The 21,458-nt window shown below is 38.9% G+C and overlaps 1 protein-coding gene and 1 pseudogene across 1 annotated transcript; both read right to left on the bottom strand.

The window, feature by feature from the left end:
- Positions 1-8,972: 8,972 nt before the first annotated feature.
- LOC146617523 (uncharacterized) lies at positions 8,973-14,051 on the bottom strand (annotated as a pseudogene).
- A 4,125-nt stretch (positions 14,052-18,176) lies between these two features.
- Positions 18,177-21,118, bottom strand: LOC146617524 (uncharacterized). Its single transcript, XM_085373477.1, has 8 exons — positions 21,091-21,118; positions 20,061-20,369; positions 19,639-19,926; positions 19,362-19,490; positions 19,137-19,226; positions 18,526-18,581; positions 18,380-18,442; positions 18,177-18,290 (listed from the first exon to the last, which is right to left on the bottom strand). The coding sequence occupies exons 1-8, from the start codon at positions 21,116-21,118 to the stop codon at positions 18,177-18,179; spliced, it is 1,077 nt and encodes a 358-aa protein (XP_085229603.1).
- Positions 21,119-21,458: the final 340 nt, after the last annotated feature.

A 21,458-nucleotide genomic window follows, 5' to 3' on the forward strand; every position in this document is an offset into this window, starting at 1 on the left:
CAGGAGGAGGGAGGTATGGGGTCTTCACACACCCCCGTTCTCTGCTAGCCATCGGGGCGGGGGGGCTGGGAGGAGATGTTGGCTGTCCGATTGGCCTCCCTGCTGCTGCGGAGCCTGGGACGGTCTGCTTGCCTCCACCCCGGGGGGAAGGGTAACATCTCTTGGGTCTGGGTTCTGTTTCCCCCTCTGGGGGCGAGGGTACCTGGACCCGGGGTATAGAGTATGTTTGGGGAGTGTGATTGTGTGTGCATGTCCATTTATGTCAATCCTTACGTTGGGTGAGTGCTGAGTGTTTGTATATGTGTGCATGAGGGTGGGAATGCATGTTTGTGTCTGTGTGTGCCTGTTTGTCTGTGTCTATATGTCAGGTCGGGTCTTAGACTCCACCTCTCTGGGAACTCCCAGGCCCTCCAAGGCCTATCTCCCCTCACCACACTCCCTGCCGGTGACTGATGCCCTCAGGGGTCGGTGCATTGGTGGTTCTTGGTGTCCGGGGCTGGGCACTCAGGTATGTACCGGCTCACTCCCGGTGGCTACCTGGCGGGGCCTGGCGCCTGTTGCTCGGTCAGGCCTCTTCCGGGGTGCGGGGGGCCCTCGGGCCTCCGGCCTCTGGGCCTGCGGCTCGGTTCACTCTGGCACAGCTGGGCGGGCATGCTGGTGCAGCCCCCTCTAGCTTCTGCTCGGTGGCTACTGGGTGACGCCTCGTCTGGGGATCCTCAGCCCTTCCCATGAGGGTGGCACGGATGCCCCTCCGGTGGTCCTCCTTGGGCTCTCGCACTCTGGGGCCTCTGGATGTCTGGGGCCTGGATCTACTCCATGCCTGCTTCACGCCCTGGGGGACGGGGCTATGGCTTGCTACATCCTCTTGCAGACCATTACATGTGGAAACCATTGGAATACAAGCGCGCTGATCCACACAGGTATGCACACGGGTGTTCACTGCTCGTAGACTTAAATTACACCTTTCTTGGCTGCTACTTCAAAGCACATTGTGCGCTGTCTGTCCTGCGTGCTGCACAACAACATTGAATATTTAGTATTTACTGCTGTTTACACTTAGCTAGATTAATGCGATGGTGTTGTGTTTAGTATGTTGCTTTGGTTTTTTTTTTTTGCTTGTTTTCTATTCTTCTTCTCTCAACAGGTGATCCAGGAGATTTTATTTTTTCTCCCCCCCTTTCTCACTGTCCCTCTCCCCTTCTGTTTTTCTTTTCCTTCCTCTTTCTCTCTCCCTTTCCTATCCCTCACTCATGTCTGTCCCATCTGTAACATCTGAAAATAAAATATAATAAATAATAATAAATGATAAAAACAAAGGTCGATCAAATGGACCAATACGGCAATGCCACGATAATCCATTTGGCAAAGTAAATCCATTGGGTATCCTTGTTGGTCTTCAGACAACAATTCTGATGGCTAAAGAACCAAATGGGACAGGCAAAAAAAAAAAAAAAAGAAAAAAAAATGCAAGTCAAATACCAGGAGACGGAGCAGGTGACAGATCTGGGGGTTAGGAAGTTCAGGGCATTTGAAGGGTTTTACGTTGCAATATAAAGCACTTTGAGGCAACTGTTGTTGTGATTTGGTGCCATATAAATACAACTCAACTGCACTGAATTGACCTGGAGGGGGGCAGGCAGAGCAGAAGAACACTTCAGGGGGCCAACTTGAATGCGGGGAAAGTTAGGAATTTTGTTCCGAGGATCAAAGCTGGAGCAGGAAAAATGTCTTTACAATAAAGAGGGTTTAATATAATAAAAAGGTTCTCTACACACCAGAGGCCTGGGAGCTTTAAGGGGTGTTTACCTCTGACATAAATTAGTCACTATGAGGTGTCACTTCCTGATAGTGACTTTAGTCTCTTCTTTTGGAGCTCTCCCTCCACCTTCACCTTCTTGACTAGAGAATGTTGTGGTGGCAGATTTCTTTTCTCATTTATTAATCACATATTTAATCAAATCACATTAGTTATAGTAATATCACTTTCTCTCTTTACTATAGTAAGAGCACTCCTGTCACTAGTTTGCATGCATGGGGAATGTTAACACAGTGAGGCCATTGTAATGGGAGACGTTAAACAGATAGTGAGACTCCTTCTGTTTATCAGGGATGTAAATCCTTAGGTGACAGCCAAGCAGAAAACAAGGTCATAATTCTCTCTGTGAGGGAGAAGGTATAGCCCCCCCCCCCCCCCCCCCCCGTGAGAGGGGCCCCGAGAAACACTAGAAACTTATGATCACTAAACTGAGACAGACCTGTTTGTCTGTTTATGTTGCTGTCAGATGGTTTGTTAAAATAAACATTATGTAGAAATCTAACTTATAGCCATCCATTATCTTCCTTCTCAGGGTCACAGTGCTGCTGGAGGCTATCTCAGCTACCAGAGGGCAAGAGGTGAGATCCAACCTGGACAGGTTGCCAATCTGATTGCCAGCCTTATTTTACATATAACTTAACTTTGTTCCTTTTGCTTGTTTTTTTGTTTTGCATCTTAGCCCGGTTTGTAAGTGTAGGATGCTTTGACATTGAAGCTTCTAAGAGTACAATATCCAGTGATTATACACTTGCTTTTTATTGTGGAATGCAGATTTTACCTTTTCCCACCAGGGGGCAGAATTTGTCTGTTTCCCACTAGTTACAGGGCTGTTATGGCGTTGTTTTTGTGTCACTATTCTGAGCGCACGTAAAAAAAAAATTGAGCGCACGTAAAAAAAATTTGCAGGTGCAAGTGTTGCATTTTCAGGAGAAATTTATTTTGAGCGAAGAAAAGCTAAATTTGAGTGAACAAAATTCATTGCTGCGTGCAAAAAATGTATTTCAGTGTTTGCTATTATCCACACACACACACAATAGCAGCCCCTCTCGCTCAGTTTTTGCACTTGCGTTCGCTCGCAATGTGTTGCTCGCGCTCTCAACATTTCTGCCCGTGCTCGCTCAACTCTTACTGTACACCATTATATTTGTGCCACAAAACCAGAATCCCTCGCCTCAACAAGGAAGAGATGGCTAAGATGGAGATAGAGACCCAACAAAGCAGTGAAATAAACAGTTACTTTTTGATTGTTTAATAGTGGTTATGTTCAAAGCATGCCAAACAAGAAACATGAAACAAGATGTTTTTTTCTTTTCTGAGACCTATTTAGTTTTTATTGTTGTAGATGTAAATAACACAAAAATATATTGAAAGCCATAATTTTATTTCCTAATGCTGAGGACCCAATATATTCACATTCTCTACCTCTAGAGGGAGTCTCTGCTCTGTGGCTTTATGGATGATGGAGGTGATTTGCAACTGCTTTGCTCTATCAACACTAAAGCAGGATGTGTTTTCATTATTCAGTGTAGAAAAAAAACAGAATTATCCTTTAAAAGTTGCATTAAAGAAAGATTACATAATATAACACTGAGATAAGTAAAGACAATTGTCAGGTTGTTAAAAATCATTGTTTTACTACTTAATAATAGCACTAGCCCCTTTAATTTAGATCTAGATCATCGGTAACTGAACAATCAGGCAACATTCAAAGCATTTTTAAATATGTTGAGTGAACATGACTGGATTTATTTCTTTGATTTGTTGACTGTGGAGGAGACGTTGCTAGGATTAAACTCCAGAAGAAGACGAGAAGGCTTTCACAGCTGTAGGTCACACTGTCACCTTTATCATCACCACCTAGAGCTTAGAAGAAGAAATAATTCTATACTTAATAATACTTAAACAATAATAATAATAACAACAACAATAATAACAGAACTGATATTAACATCCTCACTGTAACCCATCACAAAGCTTACTGTGCCTTCTTCTCTGGTGTTCTTGGTGTAGCTGATGGAAGCCAAGGAAATGTCATCTTCAGGTTCAGTCTACATAAGGACGATCACATAATGATTGCTAACACATTAATCCAAACCTTGATTTAAGTATTAAAGTATTTTGCACATAGACACAGTTCAGAGAATGTGAGTCTCTGCCGTGTTTAAACTCGGTCCCTGCACACAGCTTATAAAATTAAGTGTAGGTATTCTGCTGAAACTTGAATATATGCATTTCGTGAATGGTTGGAGAGTGGTTGTTAGGAGTTGCTGGCATCGGATAATATGACGTTTTTCATAAAGTGGTATATAGTACTGCACCAAAAACCTTCTTACAATTGCTTTGGTCACTAGTAGGTTCCTGCTCCCATGAGCAATTTGGATAGAAGACAACAATTAGCTAGCACTTGCAAACTACACTTGCAAGTGGTGGTAAAAATATGAAAAGAGCACACAAACCGGGAGCAGAGAATGTTCTCTGTCGAAGTAAAAGCTGCACCTTTTGAAATGTGTACTTTATAGTTATAAGGCACAACTTTTCATTTGAAGGTGGACACTCTCTGATGGCAGTTTCCATCGCACTTTTAAAGTTTCACTACATGTCAGAGAGTAAATGGTGACTGCTTGTAAACAAGTCAACATCTTCCATGTGAAATATGACTGAAATTAACACACTCCTTTTCAACCAGTCACAAAGTGACACAGACAACTACAGGCCCGGTTTGTTCATTTTTAGATTCTCCACATTAAATCAACTTTTTCTGTAAAGTTTTACTTTCACTATATTAAAAATTTTTATTTTCCTAGGGTCATACAGGTGTAGAGAACTTAACAGACAATCACCAAAACTCAGTTTTTTATTGAAGAATCAGAATGATCAATGGATGAAACTCACATTGTTCTGTCCATCCATTTCCATGTTCCCTGCAAAGAGGAAAAAATTGAGTTGCGCTTCTAGTTCTGAGTCTGTGTTCTTATAGTTATTATAGAAAACGGTGTTGTCTCAACTGATTAAACTGGTAAAGACTGGTTGTCTAATTTAATAATCTAAGACTTGTCCACATAACTTGAACTTCATCATGTCATGAGTCAGCAAAACACATTAAATTTAACAGTTAAAACGCTGATTTACATTTGTCCTGTTCTCACCTCTAGTTTTCTTCCTTGTGATCATCACCACAGCAGCAACTAAGACTGCTACTAAAGCAGGAAATATAATATGCTCCCATGACCAACCTGGAAAGAAAATTAATCCATGTTGAACTTACTTTTAAAAAATCTAAGGATTAATATTTATTTTTACTGACACATAGTTATTTTTTTTAAATCATAGTGGTGATGAGTACAATTTTAGCACTTTTTTTGTATTTCCCTTCTGATGTAGCCTATTGCTAAATCTAATTATCATGAGTGATCCTGTTTTCATTACTGTTTTTTAATTATTCTGCCTCCGGTGCTGGATTTGGTGTCACTATTAACTTTTTTGCTGTTGTGGATTTTTTTGTTGTCATTGCATTCTCACCTGAAAACACAAAACAGCAGCCAAATCAAATCTGTACAATGAAAATGTGTCTTATGTTCCTTTTCCCCAATCAATGGCAAACACATGCAGAATATTATGGCTGAAATGGCTGTTTAAACTTAAAAAGATTTACAGATGAAGCTTTTTTTAATGATACTCTTTACTTTGAGGTAATAGCAGCTTGTTTTCTCACCTGACGACTGAGAGCTGAAGGGAAACAGCTTCACTTTGTTACTGGACTCATCTGTCACATTGCACTTCAGAGACTCATAAATCTTTGACTTCTGATTAAGTTGAGATTTAAATGTCACTGCTGAAGAGCAGGAACCTGGTAATATCTTCATGTCTGTATAGATGTTCTCTTCACCCTCGTAGAGCCACTCTACTGTGTATGTACAGGGTTTATATGCCAACAAGGAGCAGCTCAAGATGGCTTTGTTACCGTTGTCATGTTGAGTCGCTGGTGAAGACAAAAGATGAGAGAAAAAATAGTTTAATCACAGTATTGAATATTTTAATGTTTCACGCACAGTTTGAGCTGAAAAAATTATGAATGAAATACTCACTGTTAATAACGGAAAGATAGACATCAAACTCTGAAACTTCATTTCCTGATTTGATTTGTCTGCACGTGTAACGGCCAGCATCCTCAACTGTGACCTTGTTTACAACCAGAGAACAGTCTTCACTAACACTCAGCCTGGCTGACTTAGCTCTAACATCTTTGTGAATCTGTGGCCAACTCCACTACTGCCGTGTCTGTTGAACCACTGAAGGCCCAGGTAGTACTGTTACAGTCATCCTGACCATGTGTCACATTTTCACAAGGCAAAGTGAGGTCATCACCAACTATGACAATAGAGACAGATTGAAGTAGATGAAGTGTTGGTGCTGAGAAAAAAAAGAGAAATATGACAGATAAAGATCACAAATGTGACTTGGCGCAAATTTAGTTTGAGGATTATTTTTGATACGAAACAAGTTGGTCTCAAATGTAGTCTCATTGAGTCAAACAAAGTTGCCAGCAAAACTTGTCCTTACTTGTAAACTGAAGCATCAGAAGCAGAAATACAGTCATTTTAACGCTCCCGAATTCAGCCATCTCTTTCTCGTTCTCGTGCTCACTAATGACACAGTCTCTTGTATTTTCTTAAAGTTACACACAGCTTCTGCTTTATGTGGTTTTTGAGGTGTTGCTCTGTCATAGTGACTTTAGTCTGCCTCTTGCACACCTATCAATTGTTAAAAAATATAAATTTTTAACCAAATTTAGTGTACGTATGAGTAGAGAGACAGTTTTTCATTTAATGTTGTTTTTCTCATATTTTTAATGCATTTTCACAGTAGACAGTGGTGCGTTTTTACCTCAACGGAGAATCTAAAATTAGAATCATAAATGGCATTAAGATAGAGTATACAGGGGAATATGAATATGACAATGTAGTATTATTTTCATATAATTCATCAGCATTAAAAACTGAAATGTTTGCAATGAAAAGTAGGCATCCTGTAGCAGCTACCATGCCACAGTGGTGAAACACAGATAAGATGCTTTTGTGGTCTGCGACCTGCTGGTTCCTCATTGCATGAAGAATTCTTTGACGTGAATGGGAAAGTGTTTTAGTAAAAACAGGGATACAATAGCACCAGAGCTCTGGGCCCTGTTTTAGGGCTTTTATGTGTCTGGGTAGGAAGATACTATTGTGGGTTTGTCAACCCTTGGATGAGGTAAACTCCAAGTTCCAGAGAGAGAGTTTACTTAAACTTTGAACAACTTAGTCCCTCGTTGGCAATTTTTCTTCAACAACCTCTGAGCTCTCCCCTCCTTCTGCATTTGAAAAAAGCTGAGTGATGCTTTATGCCATTTCCTCATTCATAAAGTTTCCACCAACACAGAGTACAAAAAGATAGGTTATACATACTATTTATTGCTTTTATGCTCTGTGTTAACATGAGTAAATGGAAATTGTATCATATCTCCTTGTTTATTTTTAAAACTTTTTAAATGTTAAACATAATGTGTTACCTTGTATCATATAACTAAATATTACTTTGTGTTTAACAAATTAGGTTACCCACATCTGTTCTTTTTAATGTTTTAGTGTAAATACTCTCCCATGACTGAAAATGATATGTTTGACAACTTTACTGTGAGATGGTTTTTGTGCATAATACACTGCAAGACGGAAGACATATTGCACCCACATTCAAATATATGACACAAACTTACATGTATGAAATGATCCTCTCACTGATGTGCTGACTTTCATATTTATTATTTACATGTCACTGTATTTAATTTAGTAATTTAAAAAAATGTTGTCATAATGTCATTGTATTTAAAGTAAGAGCTGGACGTAATATTTTGTTTGTGGCAATGCCACACATACACTAAAAAATGTGGCAGTACTAACTCACCGATTAGTGGCTCAAGACAAGAACATGACCGACTGAGTGCTTCAGTGGACTGTCCTCTGGTTCTGGTACAATACATTTTTGAATTTTCAAATAGTCATTAAAGTATTAAAAAAATCAAATACAGTATTATCTTTATTTGAAAATACAGAGTATAGTTGCTGCCTTCTTATTTGTGACTGGTAGGATGTGATGCCCCATGACTGGCAGAAGGTGGTGGCAATGGTGCAAAAAGCCATGTCCCAGCTTTTTTATTTTCCTACATCTGTGATCATGAAGATGTCGTGATGGTGTCTGAAAATGCTGAAGGCTTCTCCCTCTGTCAGACTTCACAGAATGACTGAAAACTTCAACATCAGCTCACCAAACCAGTACAAGCCCAGATTTGGATGTTTCATACTGTCAGTATGACATGTAACAAAGTGTAAGAATAAATGTTTGTGTACTCAACCATTTTTTCCTCTTGTTAAGAAATAACAAGACAGAAATGAGTTTCATCAGTGTAATTATTTTTAAAATATCCATTTTATGTTCTAATAGGACACAATGAGAAGCAATGATGATGTTAATACTCTCAGAAACAGACAGAAGAACAATAAAATCTAATCCTCAATGCCCTCTGATATGACCTTTCTGTAGGTTCAGTGATCGCCATCATAAATCTTGAACCTTGAATCAGACACCCACTTCCAGTCAGCCAGTCAATTCCGCTGCTGTGTTTCCTTGACTGAAGTCCATGATATTATTATGATAGTTATCCTGACCATCAATCTTACTTTTTGTCATGTGACTGGCAGAATGAATGACCCATTCGCAAAGCAGTGAAAAAAGTTCACTCCAGCACTTGCAATGTAATTAGATGATTACAGTTCATTTATAGAACGAAGAAAGTTGTGGAGAGGAGAAGCTGTACAGCAATACAGCTTTTGAGTAGTAGAGTAATGGACAACATTTTTGGTTTTATTGCACAAAAGGATATGAGTGCGATGGTAAAGTGGAAACAGCATCCAGGACAGAAACAGCCACATTATACTGCTAACAGAACTATGTTTCTTTGGTTGTCTGTTAGTGACTGACAAACACTCATACACAAATATCCATTTCACATAAGTATCTCATTTTATTGCATTTTCAATCTGGGAATATTTTCACCCTCTCCACCTCTAGAGGGAGTCTGTGTTATCTCGGTGGCTTCATGTACGATAGTGCACAAGAAAAGAAATCATAATCCAGTCATATATTTCTTTGGTTTGTTGATGATGGAATAGAGATCACTGGAAGAAGAATATCCAGCAGAAGATGAGGAAGCGTTTACAGTGCTGTATGTCACAGTATCATCTGCACCATTACAGGGTACCTTAAAGAAAACATGAATAAGAAATTCCTACCTTAATTAATCATACATGTCAGAAGTTTTGATAGTTATGATTTGGATGCCAACATCTTCATTGTAACCGATTACAGATCTTACCCTGGCTTTATTCTGGGTCTTCTTGGCAAAGCTGATGGTGGCATAAGAAACACCGTCGTCAGGTTCAGCCTATAAATTGAAGACATTATAATGGATACAAAATTATTTTGAATTCAAAACCTTTGTCAAGCACTGGGGTTTTTTTAAACAGACATGTTAGAATGAACAAATACAGCAGTAGGGATGGGTATCGTTTAGGTTTTATCCGATACCAGTACCAAACCGGTACTTTTGAAGCAGTGCCGGTGCTTAAACGGTGCTCGAACCGGTGCTTAAAGAATCAAGAACCTTTCATGTTTAGCTGTTTTTTGTAAAAAGATAACAATGTTAGCCTTTTCTGCAGCTATAGGGTATATATGGTATCACTCTTGGTTGGAAGCAGTGCTTAAACAATGGGGAAAAAAAACACCAACTTTGTCCAAAAACCTCTCATGTTTAGCTGTTTCCCACTTTTTCTTTGGTCATTTTAGCCTTTTTGGCCAGGGTGAAGGGAGCATCTGCCATCAAACAAGAAGACAGCCACATGTAACTATGACAGTGTTTGCTAGTTCACCTTACATGCATTCATTTAATAACGTGGTTAGCTTACACACGAACAACATTAAGGTACTCACACAGAGAAGAACGGCTGCTGCTGCCATCATCATCCGTCATCATTTCTGCTACACTGGCAGGGCTAGGGGCCAGGACTCTCCTCTTCGGGTGCATGTTGCTAACTCCGGGTCGATAACAGGCACCACACCCGCAGTAGATGTGCACGGTGTGAGGTCTCGCAGCAAGCTATCAAATACGGTGCATTTCTCAGCCTTTAAAAAAACGCTATGCGTCACCAGGTGTTTCATCAGATTTGAGGAGTTACCTCCTTTGCACAGTGTCACCTTAAAGCACTTGTTGCAGGCTGCTGAGTTTGCATCTTTTGCTGTGAAGTACAGCCAGACTTTGACCGCTTCACCTTGGGCAGCTAATCTGTAGCTCTGCTCTAAAAGAACGTACGTACCTGGGCCCGCCTACTACACTTGCAAAGGTAAAATGATTGGCTAGAATCCAAAGTGTGTGACATCTCAGGGAAAAAAAAGCACCGAAATGAAGCACCGAAATGTGCCCTGCTTTTCGGTCTGGGTACCGTTTATGTCAGAACCGGTGCCAGATACCGGTACCCATCCCTATACAGCAGTAAGTGTAACTTTGAACTGGGTGTAGTGTGTGTGATCTCACAGTGTTGTGACTGGCTTCTGAACCAGACTGAGCCTCTTTGGGGCTTAAGCTTGGTTCCTGCACAGGCACAGAAACATAGGTGACTCAAATTATGCTTTTTCTGCTGTATATGCAGTCCCTATAAATCGGTTTTTGCGACAGTACAAATATTTAGTACTAATAAACATTGTAGTGTTTAAACTCACCTTATTTCCTTCCTTTTGTTCTTTATTTCCTGGAAAAAACAACAGATATGACATAAGTCAGACACAGAAGTGGGTTTCAGACACTTGCACAAATGACTGATCAGGTGATCTGCTGATCGCACGTCTTTGCCTGCTGAAATTCAAACTATGCTCAGTTGCTAAGCTTTCTCAGTTGTATTTATCATCAAGCCATAAACTGTTTTCCTCAATGCAAAGTCAGCAAAACATATCAAACATGAACGCTGAAACATCCAATATTTTTATACAAAGATCTACACAATGATACAGACAAAAGATGAAACATTTAACTTTTTAATTTTAATGTTTAATTTGTGAATGGTCCTACCTTTCATTTTCTTCCATGAGATGATCACTATGATAATTAAGAGTGCTGATAAACCCACAGTCACATAAACATACCACCATGACCAACCTGGAACACATGGACGCATATTTGGTTTAATTATAAGCAACAGTTTGAGGTCAATTATAGTTTTTACGTTTTCTCACCCGAGGACGGAGGGCTGAAGGGAAACAGCTGCACTCTTTTGTCTTCATCTGTCACTTTACACCTTACAAACAGTAATTCAGACAAAATTGACTTCTGATTAAAGTGAGATGTCTCAAATGCCACATTGGAATTACAGGAACGTGATGAAATCTCCATGACTGAGGATATATTCTCTTTACCCTCGTAGACCCACTCCACTGAATGCCTACAGCCTTCATATGAGAACACGTAGCAGTAAAAGATGACTTTATCGTTGCTTTTTTGTTCAGTCACTGGTGATGATGGAGATATCGAGAGATAAAGACAACAACAGAAACATTAGCCTCATCATTTTAATGAATATTTTTGTAATATTTCAGTATGTTGCTCAAAACAAAACACATTAACTTGACAACACTGATATACAAATACTCACTGTGAATAACAGAAAGATGAACAGGTGAGTCTTGTTGGTTTCCTGATATGAACCGTTTGCATTTGTACAGACCAACATCCTGATCTGTGACCTTCTGAATAACTAGAGAACAGTTTGCTGTAACGCTCAGTCTACCTAACTTAGCTCCAGCTTCTTTGTGAAACTGATCATGTTCAAAGAGTGTTACTGTTTTTGCACTTCTTAAATTCATGAACATCCAGGTTGTACTGTCACAGTTACGCTGACCATCTACTGGATTTTTACACGGCAACGCGACTTCATCACCATCTCTTACAATAAACGCTAAATGTTGCCAGGTTGCTGTTGCTGAAATAAGAGAGACAGAGACAAATTTGATCAACAAACTGATTCAATTCAATTCAATTTTATTTATATAGCGCCAAATCACAACAAAAGTCACCTCAAGGCGCTTCATAGATACAGAGAAAAACCCAACAATCATATGACCCCCTATGAGCAAGCACTTTGGCGACAGTGGGAAGGAAAAACTCCCTTTTAACAGGAAGAAACCTCCAGCAGAACCAGGCTCAGGGAGGGGCGGCCATCTGCTGCGACCGGTTGGGGTGAGAGAAGGAAGACAGGATAAAAGACATGCTGTGGAAGAGAGACAGAGGTTAATAACAGATATGATTCAATGCAGAGAGGTCTGTTAATACATAGTGAGTGAGAAAGGTGACTGGAAAGGAAAAACTCAATGCATCATGGGAATCCCCCGGCAGCCTAAGTCTATTGCAGCATAACTAAGGGAGGATTCAGGGTCACCTGGTCCAGCCCTAACTATATGCTTTAGCAAAAAGGAAAGTTTTAAGCCTAATCTTAAAAGTAGAGATAGTGTCTGTCTCCCGAATCCAAACTGGAAGCTGGTTCCACAGAAGAGGGGCCTGAAAACTGAAGGCTCTCCTTCCCATTCTACTTTTAAATACTCTAGGAACAACAAGTAGGCCTGCAGAGCGAGAGCGAAGTGCTCTAATAGGGTGATATGGTACTACAAGGTCATTAAGATAAGATGGGGCCTGATTATTTAAGACCTTGTATGTGAGGAGCAGGATTTTGAATTCAATTCTGGATTTAACAGGAAGCCAATGAAGGGAAGCCAAAACAGGAGAAATATGCTCTCTCTTTCTAGTCCCTGTCAGTACTCTTGCTGCAGCATTTTGGATTAGCTGAAGGCTTTTCAGCGAGTTTTTTGGACATCCTGATAATAATGAATTACAGTAGTCCAGCCTGGAAGTAATAAATGCATGAACTAGTTTTTCAGCGTCACTCTGAGACAGGATATTTCTAATTTTAGAGATGTTGCGCAAATGGAAGAAAGCAGTCTTACATATTTGTTTAATATGTGCGTTGAAGGACATGTCCTGGTCAAAAATGACTCCAAGGGTCCTCACAGTGTTACTGGAGGCCAAGGTAATGCCATCCAGAGTAAGAATCTGGTTAGATACCATATTTCTAGGCTTTTCAGGGCCGAGTACAATAACCTCAGTTTTATCTGAATTAAGAAGCAGAAAGTTAGCGGCCATCCAGGTCTTTATGTCTTTAAGACATTCCTGCAGTTTAACTAATTGGTGTGTCTGGCTTCATGGACAGATAGAGCTGGGTGTCATCAGCATAGCAGTGAAAATGTATGCTATGTCTTCTAATGATGCTGCCTAAGGGAAGCATGTATAATGTAAACAGAATTGGTCCTAGCACTGAACCCTGTGGAACTCCATAATTAACCTCAGTGTGTGATAAATTGACAGGTTTTTTTTAAATACAGTACTTAGTGTGAGGATAATTTTAAATCCACTGCATTTTACACATTTCTGTCTCAGATTTGGTTTACAGTTTAAAATTATTTATGTCATGCATATCTTTGAAAGCAAAAAAAAGCACATTCAATGTATTAAATATGCTCTTGATGTATTGAAATGTATTTGTAATAGTTGCCATTAGGATCAGAGCCATCAACCTGTTTCAAAACCTGCGATTCTTTCATTTAATGCTCACCATACATGTTTGGGACTGAGCCCTACACTTATTTACGGTCCTACTTGTTTTTGAACTGAACTGAACAAACATGCCCCACTGAAGTAAAAGAGAGTAGGTTTCCAATAGATATCAGTGTCTCGTCTCTGTGAGCTGATGGATTTGAACATTTCTACAGAGATCAGGACACAATGAAAACATGTCTGGTTGTCTTTACACTCAGAGCAAAAAAAAAAAAAGTCTCTAAAATGGGATCCAGGTCCTTTATACAAAGATGGGTTTTAGTAATATGATTACATGTAAACATGACCAGACAGTTTTTGCTTAGTTGCTGCTGTTGAGAAATAGTCTGAAAGTCAAAAGAAATGAAAAACAAACTGATGTCTCACCTTTAGATTTCAAGATTCAAGTAAACAATAACAGCATGGCATTTAAGCATATAGTATTTAATGATGTAACACTAGAATGTTTGCAATTTAATGTGTGTCCTTACCTGCAAACTGAAGCATCATCATCATGAAAAAAGAAATCTTAAACCATCTGCTTGGAAACATCGTGCCTTTTGGTGTCTCCTTGTAACGCTCACTATGCAGTCTCTGAGAGTTCTTCTGAAACACAAATGCAACATGTGCTTCTTGTGGTCTGTGAGGTGTCACATCCTCATAATGACTTAACGTCTGCGTCTTCTCACGTCATTCACTTAGCCAACATGAGATTACAGGAAGTCATTTAATATTAATGCAGAGACGATCAGCTGAGATAAGTTGTTCACAGAAATGCAAATCCTTTTCTGTTAGACTGTGTTATTATTAGAAAAAAGAAGAGTCTTTGAGATGTTTAACATGGAGCGTAAACCCCCCCAGTCCAACATGGTGACATCACAGTAACTTGGAACAAAGACAGACAAGATGCGTCAGTGCTGTGACGCGTCTTGTCTGTCTCTGACATAACTTTCTCCCCTACGTAACCAACACACAAATGATGAAATTAGCCAGCCGCTGCTGGTCTTTCTGGAATTGGAAACCCTACCTTCGCCTTGGGGAGTGAAAATATGAACATTACTTTTATTAATTTTTTTAATGCACAAAAGCAGAAGAGAATTATAGTAAAGTAGAAACTTCATCCAGAACAGAAGCAACAGCATTATGCTGCCAACACAACTTTGGCTCTTTGCAAGCTTCTGCACTGACAACATCCAAATGCAAAGCTAACCAGGAAAGCAGAGTGATGATAAAGCTGATTTTATACCCAGTCCCAGCAGCCAGACCCTGGACTTCAACCAAAGCAGTGATGAGGAGTCAGGCTTGCAGCCTTGTTTACCTCTTCATGTTTCTAAACTAAAATCACTGAATCACTTTATCTTTTCTTTGCATTGTTGCCTTTGTTTTATTCCTAAAATCTAAAACAAAGAGTGTATCTGTGCCCCCATTTGGATGGGTATTTGTGTTGGTGTGTGTAACCTATAAGTTCATGCTGTTAAATTGTGTTAATGTTACAATGCAAAACAAGTGGTGTAACAAATTTCAAAAGTAATGCACTGCAATACTTTTTTCTTTAAAGGAACAAGCAAAATGTGCAATACATGACTTTTCTTGAGTAAGGACCCAAGTAATGGTGATTAGACATTTTAAAAAAAGCTGTCAAGGCTGAAGTAAGGCGCTCTGGCAGCGATTGGGCCCAACAAAAATATCTAGCCCACAACATCAGAGAAAAACAACAGTAAGATGCAAGAGACAGGAAAAAAGAATAAAGATGGCAAGAAAAATATATCTATTTCCTGTGAGTAATGAGGTGTCACTTCCTCACGGTGACTTCAGTCTTTTTCTTCTGAACTCTAACATTTGTTGAATAACCTTTTTAATCTAACATAATGATAATATAATGATAAAACTGAGTGTATGCCAACCCCAGCCCAGCAACCAAATCCCGATCGTCCACAGGTAACAAATCAATCACTCGTATAACAGTGCAACATCCAGCTCTATCTGTACATGTTTCTACAGTAGAATTACTCTGCGTAGCTGTATTAGGATCGGGATCTGTGTGAGTTTGTGGGACTGTAGCCTTAATAATTGGTAGCTTAGATTATGTTACGGGTTATGTAAAAGTAATGTGATGAGAACTGTAACAAATTACTTTCTCTGGTGTTTAATTACATTACATTAATTTTTAGACAACACTGTGTAATACATGAGTGACAAACCCGGCACTAGTCACTGACCTATGTTGACCAAAAAAAATAAAATTACCAACAAACTACACACCAAACTTTGACTTTTGATCAAAGAAAAATGTTAATGCCACAGCAGAAGCACAGGAAGTAGGTGCTATCTCCATTTGTCAGGGTATTTTTTCTTTACCCTCATACACCCACTCCACAGTGTGTCTACAAGGCTAATGTGTCCTCACAGAGTGGTGACTTTACCATTGTCCTTTTGTTTGGTCAATGATGGTGACGGATATTTTGAAAGAGAAAGACATTAAAAGGAAAATTAGTCTCAACACTGTAATCAATATCAATATAAAATCTCAGTCTGTTGTTCTAAAAACTTTAAGACACTTTAAGACACATTAAGATCTAAATATTCACTGATAGATGAACATGAGAGTCTGATACTTCCTGTCTTCCTGATATGAACTGCCTGCTGTTGTAATGACCAACATCCTGATCTATGACCTTGTTTATAAGACTCAGTAAGACTCAGAATGAATGATTTAGCCCATATTCAAAGAGTGCTACTGCTGTTTATCCCCTTAAAGAATTCAAGATCCAGACAACACCATCAGAATTATGCTGAACATCCTTTACACTTTAACAGGGCAACGTGGCTTCATCACCAACACTTGACAGTCAAAGATAAAAGTTGTCCTGTTGACGCTGTTGAGAACAAGGAAGAGAACTGTTACCAATAATAATATGACTGCTTCATGGATACTTAATATAAGGACCATTTTAAATACAATTTTGTGTCTCAGCTTTGGTTTAAAATGTAAAATTATTTCTGCTGTATATACAGCAAAATCTGCAGACAAATCAGTATAAGGAAATAACACAAATCCATTTGAATGTAAACGTACTTCTTACGCTCTCCAGGTCGCCTCTCTAATGACACATCTCTAAACCTTTTTTGTAAAGACATATAAAAATACATCTGTTTCCTCTGAGTAATGAGGTGTCACTTCCTCACATTGACTTCAGTCTTTCTCTTCCAATCACCAATATTTGTTGAATTAGTTGAGATCACCTGTTTGTTACAATTTAGAGTTAAAAGTAAAAATTTATTTTTTATAGTTTGCCTATTCTAAGCTTGTGTACTTTAGTATTGTGTTATTGTGCTATTACATGTACTCCTGTGTGGTTAGTGACAGAACAGGAAGTTGGAGGTGTGAAGATTCTTAGTGAATTGTCAGGGACCAAGCAATAAGGCATAGAGGACACAGATGTTTAATTCAAAAATAGGCTTTTATTGACCCCAAAACATGAAAGATAATTAACAAAGCCAAATAATTAAACAAGCAGAATAATAAGAGAGACTGATTTCACTTTAATTGTGTTAAGCTTTACACTGATATAAACTTGCATTGTTGTGGTACTAATAATAATAAACAATAAAGACAAAAATGACAAAAACTCATTTAAGTAGCAGATGTGAAAATTATCAAATTATTTTTAACAGAAAAACTAAAATAACAAAGCAGCTCTTGTTCTCTTCTGCTTGCTTTCTTTTTTCTTTCTCAGCAGGTGATCCAGGTGATTGATATGCATTTTTTTTTCTCTGCCCGTTCTGTTGGTTTTTGTCTTTTGCCCTTCTCCCCCGTCCCTCTTCTCAGCTGTTTCTCTTTCCCTCTTTCTTTCTCCCCTTCTTTCCCCCAGTCAAGTCTGTCCCGTATTCAGTAAGTGAAAATAAAATAAACAATAAAAGGTGAATCAAATGGACCATTACGGCAAGGCTGGGATGGTCAGTTTGGTAAAGTAAATCCGTTGGGCATCTTTCTTTGCCTTTAGACAACAATTCTGATGGCAAAAGAGCCAAACGGGACAGGCCAAAAAAAAAAAAAAAAAAAAAAAAGCAGCTAATTCTACAAGACCTACAATTCTACAAGGTTTGGGAAGCGCATCTGTAACCGGAAGGTCGCCGGTTCGATCCCTGGGCTCTCTGTCCTGATCGTTGTGTCCTTGGGCAAGACACTTTACCCTACCGCCTACTGGTGTTGGCCAGAGGGGCCGATGGCGCGATATGGCAGCCTCGCTTCTGTCAGTCTGCCCCAGGGCAGCTGTGGCTACACCGCTTGCCTCCACCAGCGAGTGAGTGAATGAATAGTGGCATTGTAAAGCGCTTTGGGTGCCTTGAAAAGCGCTATATAAATCCAATCCATTATTTTTGTATATGAACTACAAAACAATTCTTCAGAAATTATATCAAATAAAGACTGCATAAGCTAGCAATGAGATAAGATGAGCTGCATCATACCTTGTGCCCATGACCACAGACAACAAGTTTCAAGCAGTTACAAAGTTAGATTTCCTATTTTAGAGCATGCTTATAGCCCTGTTTACTCTAACCTGCATCTTAGTTGATGATCAGTCAGTCAAAATATGCAACATTTTAAACAACGTCATACATGCAGTAAGTAATATCTTATTTCTTTGGTTTGTTTACAGTGGAGTAAAGGCTGCTGGGATCACAGAAAACTCCAGAAGTGGAGAAAGCTTTCACAGTGCTATAGGTCACAGTGTCACCGTCACCTAGAACCTAAAAGAAAACATGAAAGCTAAATTCCACATACCTTATAATTTAAAACAACACATACTGGTCATGATTTGGATAGAAATATACTTTACCTGGGCTTTCGTCTTACTCTTCCTGGTGAAGTTGATGGAAGCATAGGAAACACCAGGTTCAGTCTGCAATATTATGACAATCAGCTCATCAACTGTCAGCTTTCAAGTATTTGTCTTCATTCACACAGACACATTTCACACAGCACATACAGCAGTGAGTACTGGGCGTAGTATGTGACCTTTGCAGGGTTGAAGTTCTGCTCTGCACAAATACAGGACAGCGGAGTAAGAATCTCACAGTTTTCTTATTTATTTTTGGGCATCGGCTATTTTATATTATCCCCCATGAATCCTTTGTTGCTGCAACTACTTATTTCTACACTACATGTTATACTCACATTTACATAAAGTATTTTATTATTAGTGTTAAACTCACTGTGTTTTCTTCCCTTTGCCTTTTATTTCCTGAAAAGACAAGACAATCATGTTTAGCTTTCGTACTGAAAATCCACAGTTTCAGTTTTGTCTCATTTCTAAAGCAAACAAACAAAAACAAACATCTAACACATGGCAAAACCACAACAGTCAAAAGGAGACAATTACATATGTTACATTTATCATCATGATTTTGTTTCCGCACGTCTTCAAATAGAAATCTCAATGATCAGTGAAACGTTTGCAGATGTGCAACACCTGTAAACAGCTGTCTGGAAACTGCCTTATACATGAAACTCTCAAAATGAAACATATTTCTACACACATTGAAAATACACAATTAACGTTTTTAATTTACCTTTCAATCTGTGATTGGTCTCACCTTTCATTGTCTTCTGTCTGATTATGATTACAGCAATCCCTGTGAGTGTTGCCAAACCCACAAGAACAACAATGAACCACCATGACCAACCTGGAAACAGAATAAAAATCAGCGCAGTCGCTGCCACTGTGAAATGAGCTGGATGTTGTAAGCCTTGTGAGACACACTGAATCAAATGAATTCTATTTCAGCTCTGACATTCGTATTTGTGGTTTTAGTCACTACCTCGTTTTTCTTTTCTTTTGTTTGGAAATGTTATGTAACTTCCATTTGATGTGGTTCTGTCCTCTAAAGTAGTCTCTCCACTTCTTATAGCTGACGTTGGCATAACTGTAGTTGTTGATTTTGTTGTTGCTGTTCTTTCATCTCCACCTGTACAATGAGAATATACACCATGTTGCTTAAGTAGTATTCTTTTTAACACTGCTGTTATATTTAAAGTCAGTTACATAAGATGAACATATATTTGTTGTAATTATGAATTTCAATTTTAGTTCAGCACCGTTCTCACCTGTTTTGTCACCCGAGGACTTCAAGGTAAAGGGAAACAGCTGTGCTGATTTAGTGTCTTTATTTGTCACATTACACTTCAATGACTCATAAATCGTCTGCTTAAAGGTAGATGATCTAAATGTGACAGTAGAACTGCATTCACCTGGTGATATCTCCATATCTGAGTTAGATATTTCCTCTTTACCCTGATACAGCCACTCCACTGTGTAACTACAGTTTTGATGTGGGAACACATTGCAGGACAAGATGAGTTTATCATTGTCCTTCTGTTCAGTCACTGGTGATAATGAAGATGAGAGAGAAAGACACCAAGAGAAAAAAAATGAACATTACTAATTATAATTAATGTAATGCTTCAGCAATTTTTTTAAAGACACTTTAAGTTAAAAACATTAAGATGTAAATACTTACTGTGAAGAAAAAATAAAAAAACAAAAGAGTCTGAGTGTTGGCTTCCTGATATGAACTGCCTGCAGGTGTAACAACCAACATCCTGATCTGTGACCTTCTTTATAACCAGAGCACAGCCTGCTGTAACATTCAGTCTGTCTGCTTCTTTCTGTCCATGTTCAAAAAGTGTTACAGTGTTTCTTTCAATGAAGTCATTGAAGAGCCACTCAATGTTGTCACAGTTATCCTGACCATGTTTCACATTTTCACAGGGTAAAGTAGCCTCATCATCAATTCTGACAATCAAAGATGAATGTTGCCCACTTGCTGCTGTTGAGAGAAAGAAAGAGAAATGTGACCAGCAAACTCAGAGTACGGCTGTGTTGTTCATACTTTGTCTAAATATAATCAGTATTTAGTTACAGTAATTAGTTACTGATTACTTTTTTCAAGTAACTTGACCAACACTGCTGAGGACCATTTTAAATAAACACCAGCTTTTGTCTCATCTTTGGTTTAAAATCTATGTCATTTGTATCCTTACCTGCAACCAAACAAATCAGTAAAAGCAGATTATCCATCTGAATCCATCTGACTGTAAACATTGTGCTTCTTCTTATTCTCTTGATCTAATGACACATCTCTGAAGATTCTCCTCAAAGATATCTAAAAATAAATCTGTTTCCTGTGAGTAATAACGTGTCACTTCCTTTTAGTGACTTCAATCATTTCTTCCAGTCAACAGCATTTGCTAAATTAGTTGCGATCATCTGTTTAATCTATCACAGTTTAAAGTTAAACATTAACACGTTATTATTATTGGATACATTTGTTTACTCTAATCCTGTGTAATTGAGAATTGTGTTATTATGGGGTTAGAAATGGCAGTTGTGGGGTTATTAATAAAAGAGGGAGTTGGAGGCTTGAACAGCGTAGTATTTTTAGAAAAAAAACATTAACATCGTGATGTTGTGGCACTGTGTGTCATGGTCTGGAGTCTGTGACTGCGTGTTTATGTTTTAGTTTATTTTTATTCTGTGGTTTTGGTTACCTTGGGTGTTTGTACTCTTCTGCTTCATGTTCCTATGTTCTGTGTCCCCCAGTCTGTGTTAGGTTGGTGTGTTATGTCATTACGTGTATGTGTTTCCTGTTTTACTTTGAAGGTCCGTGTCTGATCTCAGTGTGTCAATTTACTTTTCCCCTGTCTCGTCAGGTCGGATTACTCCCAGCTGTGCCCTCCTTTTGTGTCTCATTCCCTCGTTATCCTTCTGTGTATTTAAACCTCATGTCTGCCTTTGTTAGTTGCTGGTTTGTCTGTGTTGTTCCCCTCGGTCTCCCTGCGTCTCGCCGTACTGCCCTGCATCTTCATTCTGGTTTGTTTTATTAGTTTTGCCCAGTTTAGGTTTACCAGTTTCATGT

Source organism: Diplotaxodon limnothrissa, linkage group LG15 (assembly GCF_057381915.1).
Source record: "Diplotaxodon limnothrissa isolate DT_005_m linkage group LG15, D_limnothrissa_male_GT1.1, whole genome shotgun sequence".
NCBI classification, from domain to species: domain Eukaryota; kingdom Metazoa; phylum Chordata; class Actinopteri; order Cichliformes; family Cichlidae; genus Diplotaxodon; species Diplotaxodon limnothrissa.

Bases quoted from the DNA above. Each gene is read 5' to 3' on its own strand.
- LOC146617524 (XM_085373477.1), bottom strand. From the start codon at position 21,118: ATGAAGCAGAAGAGTACAAACACCCAAG. The intron at 20,370-21,090 runs GTAACCAAAACC...TTCTCTCAACAG, and splicing joins GAAGAGTACAAACACCCAAG to CAGCAAGTGGGCAACATTCA. The intron at 18,582-19,136 runs GTGAGACCAATC...GTATTTGTGCAG, and splicing joins CAGACAGAAGACAATGAAAG to AGCAGAACTTCAACCCTGCA.